Source organism: Bombus fervidus, chromosome 7 (assembly GCF_041682495.2).
Source record: "Bombus fervidus isolate BK054 chromosome 7, iyBomFerv1, whole genome shotgun sequence".
In the NCBI taxonomy this organism is placed as follows: Eukaryota; Metazoa; Arthropoda; class Insecta; order Hymenoptera; family Apidae; genus Bombus; species Bombus fervidus.
This window is the reverse complement of record NC_091523.1, coordinates 13,104,745-13,131,734: the sequence shown is the minus strand read 5'-3', so window position 1 is coordinate 13,131,734 and position 26,990 is coordinate 13,104,745. Positions and strand designations below refer to the sequence as shown.

Below are 26,990 nucleotides of genomic sequence, written 5' to 3'. Positions count from 1 at the left end.
AATTTACCAGCATAACTCGTCTATGTTTTTACCTATTACAAGGTGACTTTTTTCTAAGGTCAAAAGGTGACGATTTTTATCGATGTTATGAAAAGTGATGTTTCCTTTATAATAAAATCAAATTTAATAATTTTAAAATCTTTATTGTAAATTGACACCATCAACGATTTATTACAATAATTATTTTTATAATTTTTATATTTTTTATCAAGTAAAATTAAGTTTGCACTCCTATGGTACTATTTTATATTAAATACCAGTTGCTGATAAGAATAATTCTATTATAATAGTCAAACATAAAGTTGAACAAAATTTATATAATATTTCAATTTGTATTAATTACAGATATTTAGCAATTCTTTTACAAGAGTTTTAGTTTTTATGGTCCATCATAATATCTTATAGCAAACCGTGGAGGACGCAAGAAACACTCAGATTTTGTTTCGAAACCAGTATTTTAGAATGTGAGATACGATATCTCATTTAATAGCGGGTCTATCCTGTATTTAGTCGATGCCATTACTACAGGCGAGGTACGGGCATAGACGAATGTTTCGTCTGCGTCCTTAGTCAATATCCCATATAATGTCATATCTATTTCGTATATTGTATATATTTACAATTACGTAGTCATGATATGGAGTTCATATCATTGAGTATGAAAAAGGATTAACTATAAGACTGTTTGATTAATATCTTTCGAAAGTGAATCACAACGAATTATATTTTTCATGATTTATTTTATACATAGTTTTATAATCTATTTAAAAAGTTTCTCTTCTTCACAAATAAACATTTTCCCTATTATAGTATTCAAAACATATGTATATATATGATTATCATTGAACGCGTAAGTTAAAATCTATTTACAATCTTAAAGTTCAAACAGCTTAATGTTCATGAAATTTTATCCTAATATAGGACAGAATTAACCTTTCTTTCTTCTGTTTCTACTTCATTAATCAATAAAACCTAATTTAATGCGACGTTAGTAATTTATACAAATATCTTACAACTTACAAAAATTAATGTTGAAAACATATAATATAAATATCATTATTATAATTGTCATTGCTTTTGCTTGCGTAACAGAGGATTCGCCGTTATCAGTATCCAGAGGAGGATGTTGGGACATTGATGCAAGTTGTACGGCTACGAAAAGAAATGATTTTTACATACAATATTTTATTATAGTATCTTCAATTATAATTATTCTAAATAACTAACATGAAATATAAAGTTACCTGGTGCGATTTTATCCTCTTGTATCGCGTTCGTTATGTAATTATCTTTGTCCACTGAAAAAAGAAATTATACAGATTATGAAATCACGTAAATGAAATGAAATCATTTTTATGTCAAGAAAGAAATTATTTGTAGTACTTACGAGCACCTTCCGTTGCGAATCGTATTATTTCCGACGACTTACTCCAGCCATAACGATTTTTCGATAAAACAAGCGCCTCATAATGCGTTGCTTCTTGCAATCCCGTCAATTTGAACGAGTATGTGTGTATGAAACTGTTTCCATCGTTGCCGCTGGGTATGTACAATTTACACCATTGACCAGGAACACCGTTCTAAAGATTAAAAAATTCACGACGGTACAAATAATACGATGATATAATAGAATACAAGCTTAGATAAAATATACCTATATTAATTATAAATCAACCAGTATTGAAAGTATTGAATCTTACCACGTATTTACGAAATCTGAATTCGTACTGAACTATTGGACTGTAACTGTGAACCTCCCAGACGAAATTGTACGAGGTCTTAGAGAGGCTGGGCGAAGTCTTTTTAAAGACGGGCGGATTCGCAACACCCGATAATTCGACCGCTGCCTCGGTGATTCCCAAGGAATTAGAAGCTCTGCAAAGGTAGAAACCATAATCCGTCGTCCTGACGTTCCTTATCACTAAACTGTGATCGCTGCCTGCGTTGTGTTTCACTATCCTCGATGAATATTTCACGCTTCTATTGTTGAAATACCACTCCACCTGTAGATCGGATTTATAGATCCGATGACATAGAAAGAAAAGAAAGTTATATCTTTTTGTTAAATCATCAATGTTATTAAACTTTTTCCATCGGTTCAAGTAGATTTATCGAGAGTATGATGATGTAACTGAGAAAATCGTTCGTCAAAATGCACCACGGCAATCTTTCCCGTTCGAGACAAGTGTGGAAGAAATGCCGCGTCAGCAAAGAATTTAACCGTAGTAGCTATTTTTTTTTTTTTTCTTTGCAAGAAGAAGTATCGCGAGTCACGTTTCCCGTCAATCGATTCGTCACGCGTTATTAACTCCAAGGGATAGGTTCAAAGAAATTGCTCTACAGGCAGAGCCAGTCGAAGGTTTATATATTTGTCGTGCGAATTATATATTTCTAATCATTACTTCTCGCGTTAGATTCCTTCCTACATATCGAGAAAAGACTTGTTAAGCGATAACATCGAGATGAAAGTTAAACGAAGAATACAGCTTCTTGTTTCTTTATCAACGATAGCATCTAGTCAAAACAAATCCAAGCGCGGAACTGGGAAGTAATTAAACGTCCGATAACGAAGATATTCCCAGCCAAGGTGAAAACGGGCTTGACTCCGAGCTACACCCATTGTTGCACGAGCTGTTAATTACTAGCGTTGTAATTATATCGTTTGCAGTCTCGCAAAACTGCTCACCGTTGCCTCTGGCCAGGCAGTCACCCCACAATGTAGCTGCACTCTTATCCCAGCGGGTGCGTGCATCCATGTTTTCGTCATCTCGATCCTGGGTTTGTCTGCGTTGTTTTCCATCGTAACATCAGATGCGTTAAAACAGATAAAAAAATTTTGTTATACTTTCTAACGAACGAACGCCACAGATGGAAAATATAAGTCACATTTTCTCCCTTTTAGTCAATTAAAATTAAATAAACTTGTTCGATAAATGCTCAACTGATTTTATATTAAAACCATCTTTATATTTGGTTTTAGCATTAAATATGTGTTTTCGTTACTCTTTTGAAAGCGTTCAAAGCATGTGAATATCATTAGTTATGCAGACTAATATTAATTAAGTTAGTCTAACATAACGATCGATCTAATACAATTCGTTTCTTATAAAACATTTCTTTTCAAAAGACATATATCTCCCAATTTATCGGGTTGTGCTCTTTTCAATTATCTCAATTATCTCAATTATTTTAGAATAGTTCTTTCCAGCTCAGTTTTAATCTTTTCATTCAGCGACATAAAAGTCAAAAAATTAACAAAAACGGGCGTATTGTATTTTCTCTGGTATTCGGACGATATCGAACATTGTACGAAAAAGACATAGTTTGAAGAATTAAATATTTCGTAAGAAGTTCATTGAACATCTCTATCTATCATTCTTGCCAGCAAATTCTCGGAATAGGCAATGTACGTATACAAAACACTGGCTTTTTTAAAACGGTTCACTGACATCGGTGCTTACATCAGCGACCCTTTTAATTATCGTCTCTTCTAGTTATCAAATCATTTAACGCGATGCATCATTTAATTATAGGTTGAACGTTTATCAAAGTAAGCTGTACGTTTTATCGGATGCAAAATATGCACGAAACGACGCACTGTGATTTTCGATTACAATTACGATTGTCACGTAGGACGATTACTGCGCATAAACGATTTAACGCATACATGCAACGCGGGATTACAATTAGATCGTGCCGGCGTTTGATTGGAATACTAAAGAGAGGAATGCAATTTCCTAATATAATTACGGCCGTTTAACAACGTATGCAGAATGGTGTACGCCGTTACTTCTGTGCATATAGGCGTACATAAAGTCAATTAACTCGAACGTAGGCGGACCACGAATTTTAGTTACATCCGTGCAATCATAATCGAATGCTATTTATAAACTGTTGTGACGTGGTCGAAGAAAATTACGCGAATTTGATAAAGCGGTACCCACATCTAATGTATAGATCTATAGTGGCCATGGCAGGTTCACCAACGTCGTTATTTGCCACGCAAGTGTACCGTCCAGCGTCGCTGGGGCTTTCAGCGTGAAATCGCAGACGTGATCTATCATATAAAAATGGTATTTCCCCGTCCTGTCAATAGATAAATATTTTCATTATTTTTTATGTTTAATATTCGTGCCAATTGTGTCTATCGAAAGATATCTCGTTTTCTATTTTTGTGATTCTAAAAGATATTGTTTACCTTGTTCCTCCAAGATATGATCGGAACTGGAACACCCTTTGCCACACAGGCCATATCCACTTCCTCTCCTAAATTCACTTCCAGTTTACCAGATTCTGGTATCGGATGGACGCTGGGTGGATCTGCAAGTAACGATGTAGTCCGATCAACGTTCAAAGACGCACATCATTCTCTGTATTTTATATTCTAGACTCGAGCATCGTTCTCTATGCTTTGGTGTTTTCACATTTACTCTCACTCCTTGTTTGGTAATTTCATTCATAACTACATATGTACTTAAATGAGCGTTAGTTATTCGCTACTACGATACTCGTGTCAGATGTCGTAATATATAACTTATGCATTATTTTAGATATACCTTGGATAACTTACATATATATGTATAATTTTACAAGAATCGAAACTCAAAACGCACAATTTAATGTAAACTTGGTTAGGGATAAAACATTTATTGGATAAAGTCTCTATTGGATTAAGACTATAATTCTCGTCACGAGTTTAGCACGATGTATAAACTAAAGGGTTTGAAACTGTTGCCTTACAAATTGTTTCATAAAAGTGATATTTATTTCAACATTTGTGGCAACATCGACCGTCGAAGGTTTCCGATCGAAAACTATTAAAGGAATCGAAATATTCAGGAAAACCATCTTCAAAATATATGTGTATTTCCTTGGAATTAGTCTCCGTAGTATTCCAATACCATCGGTATTCCTAACAGGACATCCAATAATATTAATTATACCCAAGTGAGTTCTAGCGATCGAAACATGTTCGAATGTATACGTAAACGCGTGTATCGTTGGACGACAAGGCACGGGCGTTTTCGATCTCATGGGACACAAAAAAAAAAAAAAAAAAAAGAAAAAAAACGGAAAATTCGATTCTCGGAGCAGCCGAATTGGAAGGGTTCTTTCTATTTTTACATGTTGGATTCCGCGAAATGGAACCGAAATCCTTATGGTTGGGAAAACTCCGTGGAGGATTCCGAGGCTGAGGAAACTTTCCCGAATTTGTTTGCAGAAAGACGTAGAGCTCGAATGTACTTTCGGGTCATCCATAATTTCACGCCAACGACGATACGCGATAGAATCGATATTTGTGTTTAACCTATCTACGAAACGCACACAGTTTTCTTTGAACCTTCTCAACTCTTAAGTTATCGATTTCGATTAATTGACACCGTACGGCCTATTGATTCTACCGAACCAATTAGCGATAGAAGAGAAGGAATGTTGTTAAACAATTTTCAACATTGAGGTCGAGCAATCTTTTGTAGAGAATTTGGAACAATTCTTTGAAGCGAATTGTGACGTATCACCGATAGATTTACGTCTGTGAAGTAGAAATCTTTGCTGGATTTACTCACACATTACTTCAATCTCGTGTACTTGCGTGGCATGTCCCCAGGGAGCTGGTCGAGACGCTTGGCATACATATTCCCCGGTATCGTTCCGTTTCACGTGGGAAACCTCCAAGCTTCTGTTTGAGTACATTTTAACTCTTTCAGGTGGTTCGTGTCGTGGTTCACCGCTGTCAGCCAAAAGGATGCCATCCCTCCACCACCTCACTCTCGTCTGTACGTTATCTAGGCATATGAGTTTGTTGTATGCACGAAAGCGGTTCAATCTATCTTAAATTCAATATGAAAAACTTTCTGTTAACTTTCTGGATAAATTTATTACTATATGCGTTCGCGTATAATAAAGTTATAAAGTTACTTGGCAACTCGGTTTGTACGATATTCAATCGTCTAGAAATAGGGACAACGTATGCTGACACGACTCTATGCAGTTTGGTGAACTCTCAACCGATAAGTAACCAAACGGGCAAACCAAATACCTTTTCTCTGACCCAATTTACCATAAATCCTAGCTCGATAGAATATCGAGGGCATAGTTCGGCAACGGTGGTCCCGTGGTTACGCTAGAAACCGGAGGAGCGAGGCGTATAATCCGAAGCAAGTCCTTAATCCGTGGCGATCTTACGATCGTCTTAACGTTCGTGGCCTTCTGTCTAACTCGCGGCAGGGTAAAGCGAATGTCTGACAGGCAATCCCGTTAAGCGAAACCATCGATGACAGGTCGATCGATTGTACAGTAAATTGTTTGCGTTCTATACCTGTACACGAGTGTCGCGAGTGGACGCGTTCCTGCTTAGGGAAATTAACATCGATCGTTGTCCGAAATTGCGGCACCGTCTCTTTACCCTCGATTCTCGATCGAGTTAATAGTAAATGTACCATATAGTATCATATTGGTTCGAAAGAAGGTCTAAACACGCGATCTATTTCCTGTTAAAAGTATCTTCCGAGCGTTCGCTATTATTAAAAGAGCTATGTTGATGATTATATTTGCCATTAAATAAATGGGAATAAATATTATAACATATAGATACTTTTTATAAATCTCACTATCGAATTTGATCAAATTATTGGTTGATAAGAGATTCTTTTATTTACGTTGATTATTTTATCTTATCACGAAGGAAAGCTGCATACTAAAAGAGAACAGTCGTGATTTAACGAATCTAAAGTTACACCGTTGTTACGGTTTACGAGATGCAACAGGTGATATTTGTTTGTAACTGTCGCACCGGGAGAGTTAAGTTCTTCATAATCTTTTTGTGCTCGCCTCGACCGTTTTTAATTCGCTCGATTTTCCCAGCTTGTTAATACATGAAACAATCGATCGCACTTGTGATCGTCTTCGCGTGGAAAATATTCTTCTGTGACTTTAATGAAAGACACTTAAGGGTGGAAAATTTATCGAAGCGACTTACCAAGATCTTCGACGTAACAGGGAAGCAGGACCGTGTCATTTTCAAAGGTCTTTACCGTTGTAGGATAACTTTTGAAGCCATTGTTTGCTGCTGCCCGACTACCTGTAATAATAAATTTAACAAATTCGTACTTAACGATTGGAGGATTTGTAACAATAAGAAGACACCAGCAATGCTTAAATTGTATTTATCGGAAGGGCAAAGAAAGACGTAGATTTTACAACCAAAAGTGTAAAAGTTCATTACTACGAACATTAGTTTACTATGAATTTATAGCACATTTGAAGAAGTCATTTGATTTTGATCGATATTGAGTAGGTTTTTGTTGGTTTACTTAAATTATTGGAAAGTGAAGCTTCTGTTGATCGATCGAAAATTGCAGCAACGATAGTATATTGAAACAAATATCTTTACGATTAACTTCAGTTACAATTTTCATTTTTTATTGACTCTTAAAAACTTTGTTAAGCCCTAACTGCAAGGTGACGTTATAAAATTCGCTTCGTAGGTTCTATAAAGGCAGTGGCGCAACCGTGTTTTCGCGCGTCACGTTGAAAAGTTAAATGCAGATTTCCTATGCATTATGTATGCTCAATTTTCGCGCTGCGTGCAACGGCACGCCGTCGGGTTATCAGGTAACCGAACGTGAGTACAATTCACTTTCTTGTTCAAACGAGCTGAATTTCCGGCAAACGTAGCAGATTATTTATTTTTTTAATTAAAATCGCACCCCGCCCTCGTAAAAAAAAAGAAAGAAAATTAGTAAAGAGCGAAAATGGGAGGGCAGAAACAGTACGGAAATGAAATAAACAGAGCAGAAACAATTTCGCGAAAATTACAGCAGTTATTGTAAACTCATTTCCGTAGCTATCACATGGCCGCGTTCGCGAATAATAAATAATCCCATTGCCTCGAAGTGAACCGAAAATAAACGTGGAAACAATCAGTTCGACGATGAATTAATTTTAATAAATTTAATCGGGGAACCAGCAAGGAGATTGAGCAAGTTGCCCGAAAATTGAACAAAGCTTTAAATTTTGAATTATATTCAATTTACAGGATGAAAATTTTAGCCCGTCATTATGAATTGTACGAAACAAAAGTTACGAATTGCACGCACCTCACGAAACTGTCTGTTATTTCGATCTATTTTTCCTAGCATAACAACAGGGTGTCCAAAAATTATTTATTATGGCTTTGAGAAATAATTCTACATCTTCGGATCGGTGGACATCTGTTTAAAAAGATGATCGAAAAATTGTACTTGAGCATGATTTTCAAGGTCGAATTCTTTTTTCTATTGCGACGCGTAGTATTCATCACGAGGAACAAAAGTCTAAGAGGAACCATGGGTCGCGAATGAATACTGATGAATACTGGACGATTTAAAAAAAGAATTTCAAGTTAAAAATCATGTTCAAGGTCAATTCTGCGATCACATTTTTTTAACAGATCTTCATCGATCCGAGGATGTAGAATGACAATAATAAATCAAAATAAGTTTTGAGCACTGTGTATATGTGAATACGTACGATTGTGCTGGATGTGCCCACTGATAGAAAAATCTATGTATCTATATCGGAGTTACGCGTGTCAAAGTTTTTTCACAGCCAGTTGCTTGATCTCTATTATTGTTGATTTCAATTAAAACAACGTCAGTGGCAGCGAAAAATGGAAATTTAATCTTTTTCAGGTGCGTTTTCACGTTTCGACGATGGTTTCTTCGATTTGTGCATGAACGATTGTCAAAGAACAAACAGAAGATAAATACTGTAGTTTGAGAATTACGCTCAAACGTAAACAGTTTTCAAACAGTCGATTACGTAATAAAACCAATGAAAGAAATTATTCAGTTATTTCGAACCAAATCTACGTGCCAATTTTTACAAACAACATGGACGCGTGTATATACATTTACAGAAAGGTGGAAGCGCATTTCGGAAGGAAAAATACGTGTGCCTTGTGAAATTTACTGCTCACCTATGATAAAAATGCAAAACATCCAGCCAAAGACCACCATGTTATAAAAACATGCATATACGTTCCACCACCCTCGAACCGCGAGATATACGGAGAACAGGAAGCGATTCTGAATGATGTCCGTGGTATATGCGCGAACTCTTCGACTTTTCACGAGACACTGATCTTGTACTAAGATGGTGATCGTGTTCCTACGATCTTAACGCACACACACGCACGCTCACGCACACTTGTCGTCCAACGTAATTATGACCAGTGGGCCATTCTGCGATTCAGGGATGCTCATATCGTCACCCATAAAACAATTTGTCTTCTCCGCTTGACCGTTTAGAAGCGTTTTAAACAACGATGCTCGGTAACGAAACCTTTGGAAGGAATCGACGAAATATTACAATCATTTTAAAATTATATTTTATTGTTTTATAGAAATTGGCATAATGATACTTTCCTTTATAAATGGTCAACGAGTGTCTTGTACCAAAGATTATGCCATATCTTCAAAGCATCGATTTTTTTTTTTATAAGAAAATGAAATCGGTTGGTAATGCGCGTAAAGTTAGAACAAGGGATTCTATTCTGACTGAGAACCGCCACACCCTATTGCAGCGCTGCCACTATGTACACATGCATAGGGTGTCCATTTACCAACACCAAAGGCATTCTTCTATAATTTGTTCAATTTACGCACCGACACGTACCATACATAGAGTCATTCATCGAGTTATCCATTAAATCGTTAATCTAATATGTGAATCGACGGCCCGTTTTAAAAGGAAGCGACAAACCGTGTACTCTGTCACGATCGTAAACAAATGAAAATGTCATCGTCACTGTTACGCCTTAATCCCAGAGACAATGGAATAGTCTTAAGCAGGGACGAAATTAACCTTTCACTTGAGGGTAAAAGGGATGATTTGTCTTTTGTGAGTATTCACAGAACAGATGAACTTTCTGCTTTCAACGTAATAACATTTTTTCCCTTTATTTTCTTTTCTTCTTTCTTTCTATTTCTTTTTTTTTTTTTTGGTTGGTTGTCAAAAAGTTGTTCACGAGTGCACTTTGAACTGCGTAAGTTGGGAACGTGGCCGACGTAATCCAATAAATCGGCGAGGCTGATTTTACTTTCCCCTGATGAAAGGAGTAACAAAAAGAAGTCGAAGTGAACAACGAAAAAAAAAAAAAAAATAAAAAAAAAGGAAGGAGGAAATCGACCATTTCGAGGCACTTTGAAGCGGAATCATAAAGAATTAACAACGAAACTTTTGCATAGAGATTATGTCTAATTGCATTTTAATTTTCCTCTATCCTTGCTTTGACGAGTTATTGCCTCACCGAGACCTGCATAGAACGTTATTTAACGCTGTTCTCTATCATAAAACGAGAACGTAACATTTACGCACCGGGATAAAATAGAACGAACACAAGAAAATTGTCATATCTTTATTACTTTATTAACTATTATATCTTCCTTGATCTCGAGATATATTTTTAATTCATTGTTCGCTCGAAATATATCTGACAAGGAAATTCACCGAAACGATATTTGTTTCTATAATTGATTATGAGTGACGGTTTCTCCCCCATCTGACAGCAATCCTGTAGATCTTCCGTTTCTATCCAAATAACAGGTCGGTATATAATTTCCACGAAAATCGTGTTAAACGCTTCGTTGTTTTCATATCATCCATTAAAATTGGATGTTTCAAAGTTTATCCGTATCTTTTGTACCATTTACTCGTATTCATTGAAGTCTGGCAGTTTCTGTGATATTTTTCTACCATTGAAATGATAATAAAGAATATAAGGACAAAAGGCAGGGGATTGTATGTATCTATCGAAGATATAAAAGTGGTTGGTTTAATGGGCATCGTCGACGCAGATAATGCCACTGCATTGCATTGTTCACGCATTATAGACCGGGTAACAAGCTAACCAACGCTCAGTATGATGCGTTGATAATATTATGTTAGGCAGAATGAATTTCATTCAGGTATCGACGTTATCGGTAAACGGGGCAATCCGTTCACGATGGCCAGTCGACTTCTACAAATAACGCAAAATTAACGGAAGATTTTGATAAACGTCACTCAATGCGTTCGGAACGTTTTGAACAGATCCGTGCAAACACGTCGCGCTCCAGTGACAGATTTAAATTGGCCATACGTTTTAACTGTGCAACGCGAGATTAATTCCGAATAATGGTTTAATAGCATAGAGTTTGTCGTTCGCTAACGCTGGCGAAAAGTCTCTGATCCTTTTTTCATATTCTGACGGACATACATTGATATTGAAAACACGTATTATCAAAAAAAAAAAAAAAAAAAAAAAGAAAAACAATGAACAAGTAAATAGCATGATAAATCGGTACAGTACACGGAGAGGAATAACAGATTTTCAACGGTAACCTACATTTTATTAAAACGTCGTTAGACATCGATCTTAATTTACAATTCAAAACTCGTGAGCGATATTTTATGCACAGACATGAAAGTTCTTTAGATAAGTTTTTACGCTCATTTTCCCCGATGCTTTATGTGCCTTAATGTAAATACAATAAAATTTGATATCACTATCTTCCTACCATATATTGTTATTCGGAACTATTATCGCATTTGGATAATTTAAAGAAACCCGTTTAGGATATTTCAATTTAAACCTTCCACAGACGTCGAAACTTTCTAGGAGCTTAATGAATTTCCACGACTTTTTCTTAGAAGCTACGATATGCAGTAAGTTTGGAAAATAGTCAGATTTTTTTATGAATATATCGCGTATGTTATACGAAACATTTTGATACTTTATTATCGCTATAACGGACTCGACTATACTGAACGGACATGGTTATATTGATAAAGTTTGAAATAAATCTGAAAATGTACATAAATAATTGATTATCCACTATACTAACAAGTCTCGATATTCAGTGAGACATTCATATTACTTTATTCATATTATTATGTATGTTATACACACCAACCTAATCCTTGTCTTTTGTGTATAATTTATATAGGTAGTAGGTGTATACATTTACTCAACTGACGCTTTTACTGTAACGTATATACTTTCACGAGCCACTATAAATTGTACCTCTATAAACAACGAATATTCCGGGTAAGACATTGTTTCAAAGATACTTGTCACGAAACATCCCGAGGCGTTCCTCGCTGATAAATATTCATAGTCTCAATGAAATTCGTTGCCACAAAACGTAGCTGAACAAATACCGTCAGACGACGCAACGTCGCCGTCTTTCCTTTTCTTCGACGTACCATCCAGCTGCCACTGACAAATTGCGAAAATCGCCTACAGCGACACGTGTTCCCGCTTTCTTCTCGCCCCGAAAACGAACGCGATTCACTGACACGCTGTCGATCATTTGCAATTGTCCACCATCCATAACGTGACACGTAATCGCGCGTTTTTATCGTTTTCGATGGCATCGGCGGATTTATCGTCGAATAGATGGACGAGACCGTTAAGAAGTTTCTTCCGCATCTTCTTTTAACTATGCTTTTTTAACTTCGAATTTGAATAGGTCTCTTCGTGCTTTAATAGACCTTTAACAGAATTACGTGTGTCGTGCACTTTAACCGCTTTATTGTGTCGCGCTTATCATTGTAATAATCGAAATAACTCGCCCAGTCGGAGTTAGTTTCCACGTATCTCGTCTAAGCATTAAAAACTGGTCGAAGTACTTTCACGTAATAAGTGGCTCGTGCAATCTGACCTCATGAATAATGCACGCGGCGTACACGAAAATCGGTTTGTAGTTCGCTCGATAATTCGTCGTTTCATGGCTTTTTAAATCAATCCTCGAACGCTCCACACGTCGTTCGCTTCTTCCGTCCAAATTTTCGAAACGTTTATCCTTTTAATTTCTTTCGTGCACCCATATGAAATATTCGCTCGACTAGGGTTCTTTGATTACTTATGCACGTTTAAATAATCCCGCGTATATTCGATATTTCCGGCGGAAGGGTTGTAAGGAAATATCTTGGACCCTGTAGACTGTATGCAGTTGTTTTTGACTCAATGTTTGGCCTCGTTGGAGGAAGAGAGATACGAGAAGGTGAAACGTAGGGCGAGAATAATCCTCCCCTCTTGGCTCGGGATGATTGCACGCGTGTTCGTACGAATCCATGTGAATATGCTTAATCCAACGTGAAGAAGACACTTTAGAGTGGTTCTCAATTATCTGATACGTTCATTAAAGTGACATAGAAGGCCTGTTAAGTTGATTGAGAAATTCGCTGAGAGGTCAATGAATTCGAAGTTGCGTATTTTTAACGAGACGTTGAGGGATTGTTGATAAATACAAGAGATAGCGATTTATTCTAATGGTTATTATTTAAAAACAGCGATAAATATTTTTTGTAAACAAAGCATATTTTTGTAAACACAAGAAATAGAATTTATGCAGAAATTTGTTTCGTCTATTGAATACTATAACGAGTACTCCACTTTAGATATTTTATCGTATAGTCTCATACGTTGTGTAATATTCTGTACATTTTCACATTTTTTAAATTTCCCATAAATGTCTAAAAATATACAATCTAACGATAATTTAAATAATGTCTAAATTTGCATTTCGTACGATTTAAAAATACCGGCTAAAGCTTCGGTTGTTGTAGACATCTTGGAAAGTACTTTATTCGCATACCGCTCTCTGACCCTGGTACTTTTCATTTTGCGGTTGACAGTTGCACAGAAAGTTGTATGTTGTCATCGAGTATACGTGCGAGACCAGACAGTGGCTAAAAACTCATGGTTTAATTAACGCTAATTTACCGAAGCGGTAACCCCAAGCGAGCCATCGTCGGCTGAAGCGTGTTTACAGAGGGCTCAAAGGAATATCTGCTAGTTAGGGTCGGAAATGGGATTAATTGCGCAGGTCATGTTGTCACACCGGAAATTTTTTAAGCGCCGGTTCCTCAACAAGCATTTTCGAATGTTACAAACATCAAATAAAACAAAAATACGTCCACGAGTATGAAAAACTCTCACTAAGTGAAAAATATTTAAAACGCGAATGAAACGCGTTTAATTTTGATCGATCGGATAGCCTATAACTAGATTTTCCATTAAGCATGACGTGAATTGGAAATACATGAAATAAATGATACCTATATAGTTATCATTTTTCTGACAGGTTTGTTTCAATTTGTATCTCGACGAGCATCGTTATATTTGCGTGATATGATATCGTACCTACCGCAAACAATATTAATTTAAATTGAAAGGAAAAGAGGAGGATGTTCGAGCTGGTCGAAGAGACCAACGCTGTTTCCTAGCAGGTCACATGAAATATTTGAGGAAAACGGACCAATTAATTTCCTGCCTTGAATTAACGCAATCCTGTGTAGTTAGATTTTATCGGCGTTCCACGCTAAATGGTCGACTTGGTACGTGTGGCAACACGAACGATATTTCGAGTCGTACACGTGTACGCAATGCATCGTTTGTTTCGTCGACCGCAATTCCGAAAGCACACGCAAACGCGTAAATAAAACTGCGTACCGAATGAATAACCTCGACATATTTCCAGAAATGTTGCACACCCATGAATAATGCAATCTCCCTAACTTTAATTGACGATGATTTAAAATGAACCCTACAGACTCCCGACTGATAGTCTTATCCATTAAAATCTTCTTTCCTAACGTAAAGTCATCGCTGTATAATATATTTACAAGGTATTTAAAGGCGCAATAATGCACACAATGCATAAATAAATATAGAAAAGATTCGAAGTATAGTACTTTCTGTAATATTAAGCGAGTATAACATTTTTCTAACTATGCTCCATCTTCCCAATTATATCCATAAACATATGAATTTGCATGATATCCACAGTCTAGTTATCGCATTATGGATGTAATAAAATTTCTAACATTCTTCGGCTCGATAAAATTATTCAACCTGAGTATTTTCCATTTTTTAAGTATATATTTCTTCCTTTATACGGCGCAAATGTACGTTATCTATTGGTACAGATTTTAAGCAGAGCATACTGATCGATTTATTTGGCTCAAGGTAAAAAATGTAACAGTGAATCAAGATAAGAAGAACGAAAGAAGGTTGGCACACTTTTCAGGGTGAAACTTCGAAACACGAAGAAAATACAGGAAAATCAGCGAGCAAAGGGGTCAATACAAAGAAATTGCCGTCTTACGTCACGATACACAGCTGCAAACGATTTGAAGATCAACGTAGGTATATTATACTGACGCTTATACCGACGAAACAATTGTTAAGCGCTTGGGCAAAGCGAACTTTCGTCGAATGGTCGGTGGGAATTTAACGAACGTGATTTCGAAGATGCAACGCACTGTCAATGAAATATTAATTAACTCGTTAGCTGTTTGTCTTCGTAGTTGTCGCGTTGATGTTATCGGAAAATTAATTCCGTTTGAAAATATCAAGAAGCATTGAATTATCCTTGGAGCGCGATAAAAAACTTTAGTCGACGAAAACAAATGCACGAGAAGCAGTTTGTTAGATTATAACTCGTTTATAATTAAATTATTTAAACAGAATCATTCTACCTCTGTACTATCTTTATTAATTATATATTTATGGTATGGTTGCAACATTTTGTAACTTTTATATTCATTTCCACATTGTTTTCAAATAATATTACTATAATCATGACAGTCCCGTTACAATGCTAATGAAATTCCAAAAAGTTTCGTATAAATCACCTAATTATATTCGTAAAAAGTTTCTATAGAAAGTAGCAGAATATTTTCATGAATTACCGTGCGCTTTTGACATTTTAATCTTCCTACCGCAACAAAACGTTGCTTTGATGCACGGTGACCGTAAATTCGAGACTGTCGAACAGAAATCAGCGCAAGATACGACGTGAGTGCATTAAAGCTCGTGTACAGGGCATCGCGATGTCTCGAGTGCATCACATCAACGCGAAGTGCATAATTTCTCGCGCAAAGCCACTGCCACTAGAATATGCGATGGACGTTAATGAATCGTCAACGACGTCGTGATATTGTTCTCGAGATTTGATTACTCGTGATACCGGCTAATATCTCGAAACGGCCTTTACGAAGTTCTTAATTGTCTGCTTTGTACTTGCCTTGATTAATTTATCTTTGTAGTTATCTGAGGGATCTTCCTGTTTACGATCTTCGATATCGATGCAATCGTCGTAACCCTGGATCCGTTACTTCATCATTTGTTTAGTGGACAAGAGATCGATGACATGTTCAAAGCTTTCGCTGTTGTAAAGTTTCACACGTACAGATGCAAACTTTTTCTATTGTACATTAACTTCTAAAAATAAATATTATCGTCTGGGATTTTTCTGTTTGTAATTTCGTAACCAAATTACACTTTATCAAGAAGACAAGAAGAAATAAAACGAATGTCACATACCTGTAAGCAACAATATACTTTATTTTATCAAAGTATCTTTGCATTTAACTTCCTTATTAACCGTTATTTGGAGAAATCAGATTTCATCAAGTAATAAGTAACGACACGAGGTAATTATCAGTGCGACACAATATAAACTAATATACGTATGAAACTTTTAAATATGAAGTGTTAAATGACAAGAACATTAATGAAACCACTGGCGAAATGTAATGTATGTGTCACTAGCAGCTAAAAACGATTTTAAAATTCTGAAGTACCTATTACAAAATTTAAAATACTTTAAAAGTACTCTCAATGGACAGATTTCAATTAGACCGCTGTTCCAAAGTTCTCAAAGTACTTGTAAAAATTACATGCACGAGCGGCAGGCGGTCACAGCGTACCTCTATTATTGGACTTCCATTAATCCACCGATGTTAGAACGCAATACGGAGCCGACATATTAATCAATGATAATATTGATCGGTATCGAAATTCCATCTGTATTTAGTAATATTTTATTTATATTGAGATTCTCATGGATTACGTCACTATCGCAATACAGAGTAGAATATAGAGCTATTCGATTAAATTTTGGCGATGTCATTATCGAATACATCGTAACTCACATGTTGATCTACGTGACAGAACATGTCACTCGTCCTATTTACTCATCAACGGGTATATTCCGCGTATTACGTCATAAATTAAAGAAAATACAGGAGACAGAGTGGCTCGAGTATAATTACACGGAACAGAGTCCAATATTCAATATTGGAAACATTCAAATATTCAAATATTCAAATATTCAAATATTCAAATATTCAAATATTCAAATATTCAAATATTCAAATATTCAAATATTCAAATATTCAAATATTCAAATATTCAAATATTCAAATATTCAAATATTCAAATATTCAAATATTCAAATATTCAAATATTCAAATATTCAAATATTCAAATATTCAAATATTCAAATATTCAAATATTCAAATATTCAAATATTCAAATACTCAAATATTCAAATATTCAAATATTCAAATATTCAAATATTCAAATATTCAAATATTCGAATACTCAAAGATTCGAATATTCAAAGATTCGAATACTCAAAGATTCGAATATTCAAAGATTCACATATACAATACATATATCTCGTTGAAGATATTTTGTCAAGATCGATGTCCACGGTATGTAATTTCACCGATACGTGTAAACGCCGCTAGATATTCGCAAAAGTATTTTCGATATTACGCGTAATTCAGAGTTACAGGCATCAGTTACACGTAGATAAGTTAGCTCGTACATAGTATCGAAAATACTTTAGCGTATATCTCTGAAATTAATGCGTCTGTCTTTCTACTAATTGTAAGATCGAGTAGTGGTTATATGTATTGGTGAAATCAATTAGGAGACCATACGGATACCTTACCTTGACCTTAACGATAAATGTACATATTTCAGAGTAATCGAAATTTGTAAAGTGTGCCACATTTTATATAATTACCAGTTCGTGATATTTATTCTAATGCTCGCTTGGTATTAATTCTGGCAAACAGAATGTCTAAAACGGTTAAGTGGGCGATGTGCGTGACCTCGTGTCAGAGTATTGGGCTCTATGGGAGCTTCGGGATCGTTGCGAGTTTGCTTGTAAAAGCCATTAGCACGGTCCTGTGAACTCGACTTATAAGCCAATCGACTAATGAGATTCGAGATGAAATCCGATTTGAACAGAAAGCGCAGGAAAGTTTCGTTTTCACGCGGAACATAACGAGTGCAATGTGGTTTGTCCTGCGATTTTTCTGCTTGATACCGTCTAATGCGTTTTCGAAAGTTTGCAGAAGTTTCAAAGCAACGGTTTCACGAATTCTCTAATTATCCTACTTTGGAACACGCAATAAATCTATTAAACGTTGAACGAGGATTTCAGTGAATGTACTTTTGAGATGCATTCTCTTGTCGAATTGAGAATAGAGTAGAAAAAAAGAGTGGAAATGAGCAGAGTTTTGAAAGCCTTCGAACTTATTGTCGTTCCTGAATAACTCAACGATGCATTCAAGTCACGGTGGCTGATGATTAATCCGACTCTTTGCGATGTCCAAGTTTACCAGAGCAAGAGGCTTACAGTATAATAAAGGCAAGATCATTATGGCAAATGCAGGCCGCTGTACTGTAATCGTCAAAGAACAGCGTAAATACGGTGGTTCCTTCCGTAACATCCAATTGTGATTGAAGAAACACAACGAGTATATTATAAATCTCAATATTATATATTTTACCAAAAGTCTTATCTCTTTAATTACTTTGATCATCTTTCAATGATGAATGAAGATGTGGAAGTAATGAAGAATAATCGGACATCCTTTATTTTCAGCCGATTGATCATTACATCATTCACTCTTCCCTGATGATTCTTTCACGGGCATCGCGATAAACAAAATCTTCGATGATCGTTCGAGGCTAAATGGTATTGTCGGGAAGTAACGAAGAGCCACTATCGATCGCGCTAAAAAGGACAAGACTGTCGTAGAGATTCTCCAGAGAGACCTGTTCCTTTATCAACTAGAGTATCTTTCTCTGTAATCTCGTAGATTCTCGTACTATTCATGGTTTTTCGTAAACTGCCTAGCAGATTGCTTCGGGCCCTGTCAACATTTTCCCATAAGGAAATCCACAGAAATGCAAGAATTGAATACCACTGATTAAACATCGTCTGTCGAACACGCTATGAATTTTTCACACAACTATATAATTTAAATATAATAAGGTTATTCGAATCACTTAAGCTTCGACCAATTCGGTGAATTACAAGACAAATTACTCAACTTGTCTCAAATATCCCTCTAACTAAAATAACTTCACCTTACTCCATTGAAGTTACGTTCTCATTGCTGCAAATTTTTCAATTACTACGATGTCGCGTTAGAACGTAGAACTACGATGAGAAATATCATTGACTAAAAAATCGTGACACACGTGGGATGAAAATTTGTAGATTAACGAGACGACGAAAATCCAATTAACGCGACGTCATGGTTTATGTAGAGGCGAAAGAAGCTCTGGTAATCTAAAGCAAAACAATGACAGAAATAACGTTTCCGGTATCCTGTTCCATAAATCGGTAATTTCACCGGCAGAACGAATCGGTAAACGAAATTTATGCGTAGTTACAGGCCAACAGCCGTGAATTGTCTTTGTACAGCTAATCCGTTAACGAGACATCTCTCTAACGAATTTGTTTCAGCTCGTTGAAAGATCCTCGGTGGAAGTTCCTCACTGACACGGCATAAACTTAACGACGGAACTTTCCGTTCGCGTCTTGAACTGCAAGCACCAATCTCCACCGATTACGAGAATATTCTCGCTCCAATAATCTGGCGCGTGAGTTTCTAAATTGTTAATTACTTGTTTTTCTCAATTTAACACGACCGTCGAATGTACAATCGTAGATGTCGATTTAATTGCGATCAGATGGGGAGAAGCTAACTGTACAGGATGGAGCGGTAATCGTAGCACAATCAGGCAGAGGGTGACTACGAGAAAATACAAGTCGAAAATATGGAATACAATTTTTTCGTTTGACGCTCCGTCTCTTAGAGAATCGAGTTTGAAAATTTCTGAAATATACTTTAACTTGGCCTAAATTATCGACTAGATACGAGTAAACAATCAATAGGAGATAATTATATCCGTGAAAATAAATAAAAATTGTAAAATAGAATTTTGTTGTTTAAGGCTTCGTATCGAAGAAAATAAAGTTTGAACGTGTTTAATTACAAACTGATCTGGTATGATACATTTGCAAATATAATTTTCTCAAAAATGAAGCATCTTGGGGAAAAATTTGATTCTACGTCTTTCACTTATTCTCAAATGTAATTTAAGGTATGCTTGTTAAATCTTTAAAGTCGAAGCTTTTCTCGGAAACGAAGCTTGGAATGAAAAAATGTTGTACCATCGTTTTTCTTATTTTTTTCGCGTAGAATCACCCCCTCGCCGGTTGTGCCACGAATACAGCCCTACCCTGTATATCCGTGCTTTCGGACGATGAAAATTGCTACGGCGAGCAACGAAACGTTGGTCACAGTTAGCCGCGGCTCTGAGGTCCTTCGAAATAATTTAATGTCATTCTCAGACGTTTCTGCCTGCAATAATGAAAAACTTCTTCCCAGGAGAATCGTCGTCTCGGTCTAGATCCGAAATAGCAGCAGATTTGAACGTTTCAAGAACATTCCTCGTCGTTTTCCTATTCTTTGATTATTATTTCATTTGACGTGTTTTGATCGAGATAATAGAAGTCTTATATATCAATTTCATTGAAAACTGAAAAATCAGTTCAGAAACGTATCTTCAATTTGTTTCTGTGCGTTTATTATTTTAATAAGAAAATCACTAGTGTGATATTTACACCTTGGATTCCATAGCAAACGAAAGAAATTAAAAGGAGAATAAGACAGAAATCAGAAAAGGAAACACAAGGGAGAAGATGTTGAATGAGACAGAACACACAAGTTGTGCAATCCTTCGAGTGATTTATATGTACTTTATATTCTACGCCAGCGAAAGAAATTAAAATGAGAATAAAAGAAGGATCAGGGGAGAAGATACAAGGAAAAATATGTTGAATAAAGAAGAACACGGAGATCGCACAACATTTCGAGTGGCTTGTTAAGCGCTCGAGGGAAAAGTTTAAAGTGGAGGCAAGGGAAAGTAAAATCGCGAATGGCGCAAAGTTCATAAGCACAGCTTAATGTATTGCAAAGATATCCATAATTATTCGATTTCAAAGAGTTCATCTTCGTTGTTTTATCTTGATATTATTGGCGACAATGCGATAGCATTTTTCATTCGCTTTCTAATTATCATTGACGATCATCGCGCATCCTCAACTCCTTACGTTGTTCTCCTTCCACCCGTTTCATCTACATCTTGCCTTATTAGCCTTGCTTTTCTGTTATTTTTACTAAGCCAAGCGCTTTGTCTCGCATGCTTCCACCTACTTCCTTTCATTTCGAAAAGTAAAACGTTGTGCAACGACCATGATCCTTTCCTCTTACCCTCGATTGACCCACTGACACACAATTTTAAACTTCCGCTCTTTCTTTTAACTCGTTCGTTCGGTTAACTGCACACTATTCCACAGAGACTGAATTTTACAACCGAATCCAAATTTCATTATGCTCTTCCTAGGAAAGTTTAATCTTTCGGATATAACGCGAAACTAAGGATTACTAAACTAAGGAACTAACGAATGAAATTCATCGATGCATAAGATAAAAATTTTGAAGATTTACGCTGGTGGAGCATAGGTATTTAAATACTTAAGTTACCGGAGTGTTTAATCGATTTCTTGAAGTAAGAAAATTATTTTCAATTTTGGTAGACCTTCGACGAACTTAAATGACTTAATTATACAGGTTATTGTATGTCTTAATACGTGTCGAAATATATTATACACAGTTAAGTAGAATTAAAATAATGTGAAAATTAATATACATTAATATTTCTAGAAACACATTTGCATATTTCTTGGTAATTACAGGAACAACAAATCTAATATCAACCGTTTTAAGTAGTTGGATATTTCTAGTGTAAGAACACTTTATTATATACAGAAGAGTCAACATACATCGCTATGTATCATTCTATTCAAGAAAACGATGTTAACCTTCGTATTTCCTCGACGTCTCCGCCTACAAAGACCCTATTGACATCAGATTATGTATTCCTTGAAAGCAGACAAGATTGATCAGGCGAATTGTTCAGATGGCCTGTTTTAGATGTCACATACAGTATAGTAGTATTCTGTATAGTAGTATTACATCGTATATATAGGGTGTGTTACGCAATTGGGCCAGGTTACATCTCGATGTCGGTAAAAAATAGAAAAAAAACTGTACAGGTTGAACGGTATAATAAGATCTATGTTCGTAGGTATTCACATATTTTTTATATGCAACAATGTACCGGGAAATTGTAACTGCACTTTCGTTAACTGTTCGATGCATTTTTCAATTTTCTAGGAGAAAGTATTAGGATACGTATGTCGAAAAAATCAAAAGATATTTCAATTTTAATTTTGTAAAACTTTGCATACGAGAAACAATACAATTTTATGCATATATGAAATTAAAAGTGAAATATCTTTCGAAGCAAGCATTTTTCGATCTACCTAGCTTAATAAAATCGTAGAGCTCCATTTAAAAAAAGAGTACAATTGCACTTTCGCGGTGCATCGTTGCATACTAAAAACAAATGAGCACCTACGAACATAAATCTTTCCGTATCGTTTAACTTTTTCCTCGACAGTACTTTTCTATTCTTCTTACTGGCTTCGAGATATAATCCGTCCAATTGTATAAGGCACCCTATATAGTAATGTACAATAAGATGGCATACAAGAGTATGCAACGTAGTATCTGCAATGCTAGATCACTTAAGATTATTAAAACACCTTAGATCATTTTTTACATATACCTACGTGCTAAGTTAGCATTTCAGACTCTACGCGTCATAGTCCTGATTCCATAGCCCACTTTCAGTCAGTTTTTCTCGTGTTTCTTTTCACGAGATATATAACTTAACCATTAACCTCCTCACGCTATCGTTTTTAGGCACGAACCTCGTTCTCCCTATCGTTCATTGTTCACTCGCACTCCTCATTCGACAGCGTTTTTCCCCTACTTTTTTCTTCAATTATACTTAGTCTTACATCTGTTGGTATTCAAGATTTTGATTACGATACGATAACTTCCTTTGTGAAAATACACGCGAGTTAAAGAGAATTTTGCGATAGACAGAGATTTGCTTAAAAATTTCAAGTAACACGTCATCTGTGTGTCCGATCTTGATTTTCAGCACAATCCACCTCTGTGTACTCGTAGATACTTGAATATCGGTACTGTGGAAATTCGTCCGCATTTGCATACGTATGATCGATGGTAAAATATTCAAATAGAAAGCTGGTACCGGCGTTGAAAAAAGAATTTTACGAATGCATATTTCGCAGTAGAGGTCCAATAAAATTGTGACAATATATTCGTTCTTTATGCACGAGTTTTATTCATTGTACGTGATCACGAATAACTTCTGTTCGTGGAGACCTATTGAAAAAATTAATTGGGGAATTAATATCGCTTAATGAATTCATTGTGAGAGGATTTGTTAATATACTGATACATCTGAAATACGCAAGTACAGTTTTTCTACGACTCGCGAAGCATGAAAGTTCGAAACGATAAAAATAAACGCGTGTTTCGCTTGTTATCAATTCCTAGGAATTCACGGAATATCTCATTTCATATATTCGCGTTTCTTAAACACGCACTTCGATTTCTACTTTTGAATTTAAATGCGAGCATACCAGCCTACGTTAGAACTACGCTATTTTAAACTGTCGTTACTTCCTTTGGGGGGAAGGTATGATTAAAATTATAATAAGTTAAAGTGGTAAACGAGCTCGTGTTCTCGAAACACTCGGTCGAGACGTTCTTTGATTTACATTTCCATCATGTAGTCTGGAATTCCCTATTATCGTTGACCACCGTTCTGATTTTTAATGGATGCAAAACGAATGCATATATACATGCAAAGCGGCATGCAAATCACGGAATACAACGCAGTTGTCACGTTTCGCTCAGCGTGTGCGAGCTGAACGACTGAGCGACTAGATCGAGCAAGAACGAAAACCGGGATATCTCGGTGAAAATTTGATGCCAGTTAAACCGGATTTTCTCGTTATCGGGACAAATTTCTCGTGCGAGAATCTTCATTTTATCGCAGGTATCGCGTTTCTTTCTCGCTTTCTGTCTGATAATTATCGACGTATCGACGAGTAAGTGAATCGATGGACATCAACGATCGCCCCTTTTATCGGTTTCTGTTTGTCAGGCGTCGTAAATGCTCACAACCTCAAGACGCATCTGTCTATGTAAATGTAAATTGACATCTGGCGTCAATGTATCATGCGTCAACGAAACAACGCCAGTACCGAAAATTAGGACTGATATTAATAGACTCAGAATGAATTATTACTGTCCTGTTTATTCCTGTTATATGTATATGCCACGCAGGGTCAGAGCGAGCGTTCATACGATACCAAAGCCTGAATTTCACTGACAAATTCGCGTCAGAAACGCTTCTTACCAACTTACTAATAAAGCTTGCTCGATTAAACTGCTCGTTCCATTGTTATATGGTTAATCGTGGTTAATTTATTAAAAATCCAATGTACCTTGAATCGTAGAGAAATTAAAAATAGAATGAAAATATAGAATTTCATATATTAAAAAATATACGAAAGAAGCGCTGTAATACACATTAGACGTGCGCCTCTGCCAAAACAGCGCACTGATTAAAATTTGAATTTAGTTCGATAAAAGTAACGGCATATTGAATATTCCACTAATAATATAAACTTTTTTAATGCACAAAATGTCTGCTAGAAACGCGTTCACCTTCGGAGCAGAGCAATTCAAATTTTAAGGGTTAATGTCCATATCCAAGAATTGGTCTTACCTAAGCAGCTCTTTTCCTCGACTTTGAGCAATAAACGACAATCATTCGTGCCCTCGTAACTCTGTTCGTTTCCTTCCTCCCCGAGCGTTCTCTTCCGTTCTTTCCACCACGACCATATACGTCCGAAGCTTATAATTTAATCTCGAATCGGTGCATGTATCTCGTTATTGAAAGATGAAAGATTGAAATGCCATGAAGAATGTGCGGCCCGCCCACCAAGCCAGATTAATATTTGAAGGGGGCATATACCGTGCCGCAACTAGCACTCTACAGGTTGAGAGTCTCTATTCTGCGCCCGACGTTTACGACACGAAATTTGCTGCAGATATCCGTTTTCCTGAGGGTCGTAGAACGGCAGCGTTTGTCTCTAAGCCTTCATCTCTGTTATGACCGTGAAATGGAAAGCCATCTCGTATTGATGGAGCAATAAAACCTCATCACGTTTATAGAATATGAAATCTAGCAGTTTTTATATTTATGTTGCGCATTAATCACGAAGAAACGTAATTAGCAGATTATGCATGTTTATGCAAATTCATATTTTTACACGCGTAACTAGGAAATATAGAATCTAAACAGAGATTTATTTCGCGTAATAAATATCATAACGAGCATTCTCTACATTGGATATTTTATGTGTATGTATCCTTGCAAATATACAATGTCCTCTATATTTTTGCAGCTTTAAAATCCTCATAAATTCCACGTGAAAATCCGCTCTGTCGGGTAATCAGTATTTAGAAAAAGACACGAAAGATTTCGTTACTTTTTATTGCTTCTCTCCATGTAAATGAAATTACTTCCGAGATCAAGTAGTTTAACCAAGGAAAAGGGAAGACCAACGCTCCTTCGACCGGACCTATTTTAGAAATGAATCTCACCCGTGGTCTGGTAGAATTTATATTTTCATACTCTCGGAGATTAAAAATCACTGGCACAGAGTGAGTAAATGGAAACATTTTAATAACGAAGAAAGAATGGGTCACGCACTTTGCTTTTTTCGGGGTACGCGAACGTAATGTACAACGTGGTTCGCTCTAATTTCCTGTACGAGTATAATACGTACATATAGACCGATTTACATGTTTGTGTACGTGTAATGCGATAAAGTCCAACCTCCGTTTTATTGCGAACGACTAACGTCCTGTTCCTTATCTCATCCCAGAGCTAGGAAAATCTCGATATTTCAGATAAGAGAGAAAACCTCTTTAACTCGTTAAGAGAGATAACCTTCTAGCAAGGTAAAAAGAGAAGACTCGTTTGACGCCGACAGAACGAAGCGACGGAAATAAGGAAGAAAATTCTTACCGCGCGTACTTTCGCCCGCGAAACTTAGCGATGATTGATGTCAAGGGCTCTCATAAATTCTAGAACCGCGTTGCAGATTTCGCTCGTTATCGGGGCTGTTCTGACAGCCGTAGAAAGCGTCGTGGTTTACCATCGTGTGAATAAACGCAGGAAAAATGGTACAAATATCGTTTCGAAAGAGGAGAAAAAAAAAGAAAAAGGCAGAGAGTTGTTAAGCGAACCAGATAGCGAATCGTCTAACGACGAGCGATGAAAAAATATTAATTACCATCTCGATTAGAAGTTGAACGTGTTTCATTCAATTTTAAAGTTAATTGTTCCACTTTGATAAATTAATTAAACGTTTTCGGAATGATCCGCCGCGTTAAACGGGTATCAAGCTCGTTCGCGTAATAAGTTTATCGACAAACGCGATCGATACACCTCTATCGCTTGATATCATGAAAATCGCCAGAAAAATATTTACTTGCTCGATTCGTAGACATTATGCTAAATTTACTGGTTAGTTAGCTGCATCGCGGTAAAATCAATCTTCCTGCTGTATTTACGTAGTACGATGCGATTGGTACATTTAACTGGAGCCTATATTTAATGCTGTGCCAACCGACCAATCCTTCATACAGTTTGTCCGAAGTTAACATTTACGCAACCATGTACGCGATTGAGGAACTCTATCTTAACAGATATTTAATCGATATCAATTACTATTTGGATAATATACTAAAAAAAAAAAAAACGAAATCTGACTGGCCAGTGTTCTCAATTAAACACTTAAATGAATTAAAAATTATATTAGAAATTTCCTCTATTTTAGAAATGTATTTCT

General features: G+C 36.2%; 1 protein-coding gene across 1 annotated transcript; it reads right to left on the bottom strand.

The window, feature by feature from the left end:
* Positions 1-720: 720 nt before the first annotated feature.
* On the bottom strand, positions 721-9,130 carry LOC139988757 (limbic system-associated membrane protein). The gene is made up of 10 exons (XM_072006479.1): positions 8,960-9,130; positions 6,980-7,081; positions 5,568-5,786; positions 4,199-4,320; positions 3,945-4,086; positions 2,687-2,784; positions 1,701-2,003; positions 1,388-1,580; positions 1,245-1,298; positions 721-1,152 (listed from the first exon to the last, which is right to left on the bottom strand). Exons 1-10 carry the CDS (start codon positions 8,997-8,999, stop codon positions 1,010-1,012), a joined length of 1,416 nt encoding a protein of 471 aa, XP_071862580.1. The 5' UTR covers positions 9,000-9,130; the 3' UTR covers positions 721-1,009.
* Between the last annotated feature and the right edge of the window lie 17,860 nt (positions 9,131-26,990).

What these genes read in the sequence shown, in the direction of transcription:
- LOC139988757 (XM_072006479.1), bottom strand. Translation starts at nt 8,999, where the DNA reads ATGGTGGTCTTTGGCTGGATGTTTTGCATTTTTATCATAG. An exon ending in ATTCGCAACGGAAGGTGCTC is followed by an intron (nt 1,299 to 1,387) that starts GTAAGTACTACA and finishes TTCTTTTTTCAG; the next exon opens with TGGACAAAGATAATTACATA. An exon ending in AGAGGATAAAATCGCACCAG is followed by an intron (nt 1,153 to 1,244) that starts GTAACTTTATAT and finishes TTCTTTTCGTAG; the next exon opens with CCGTACAACTTGCATCAATG.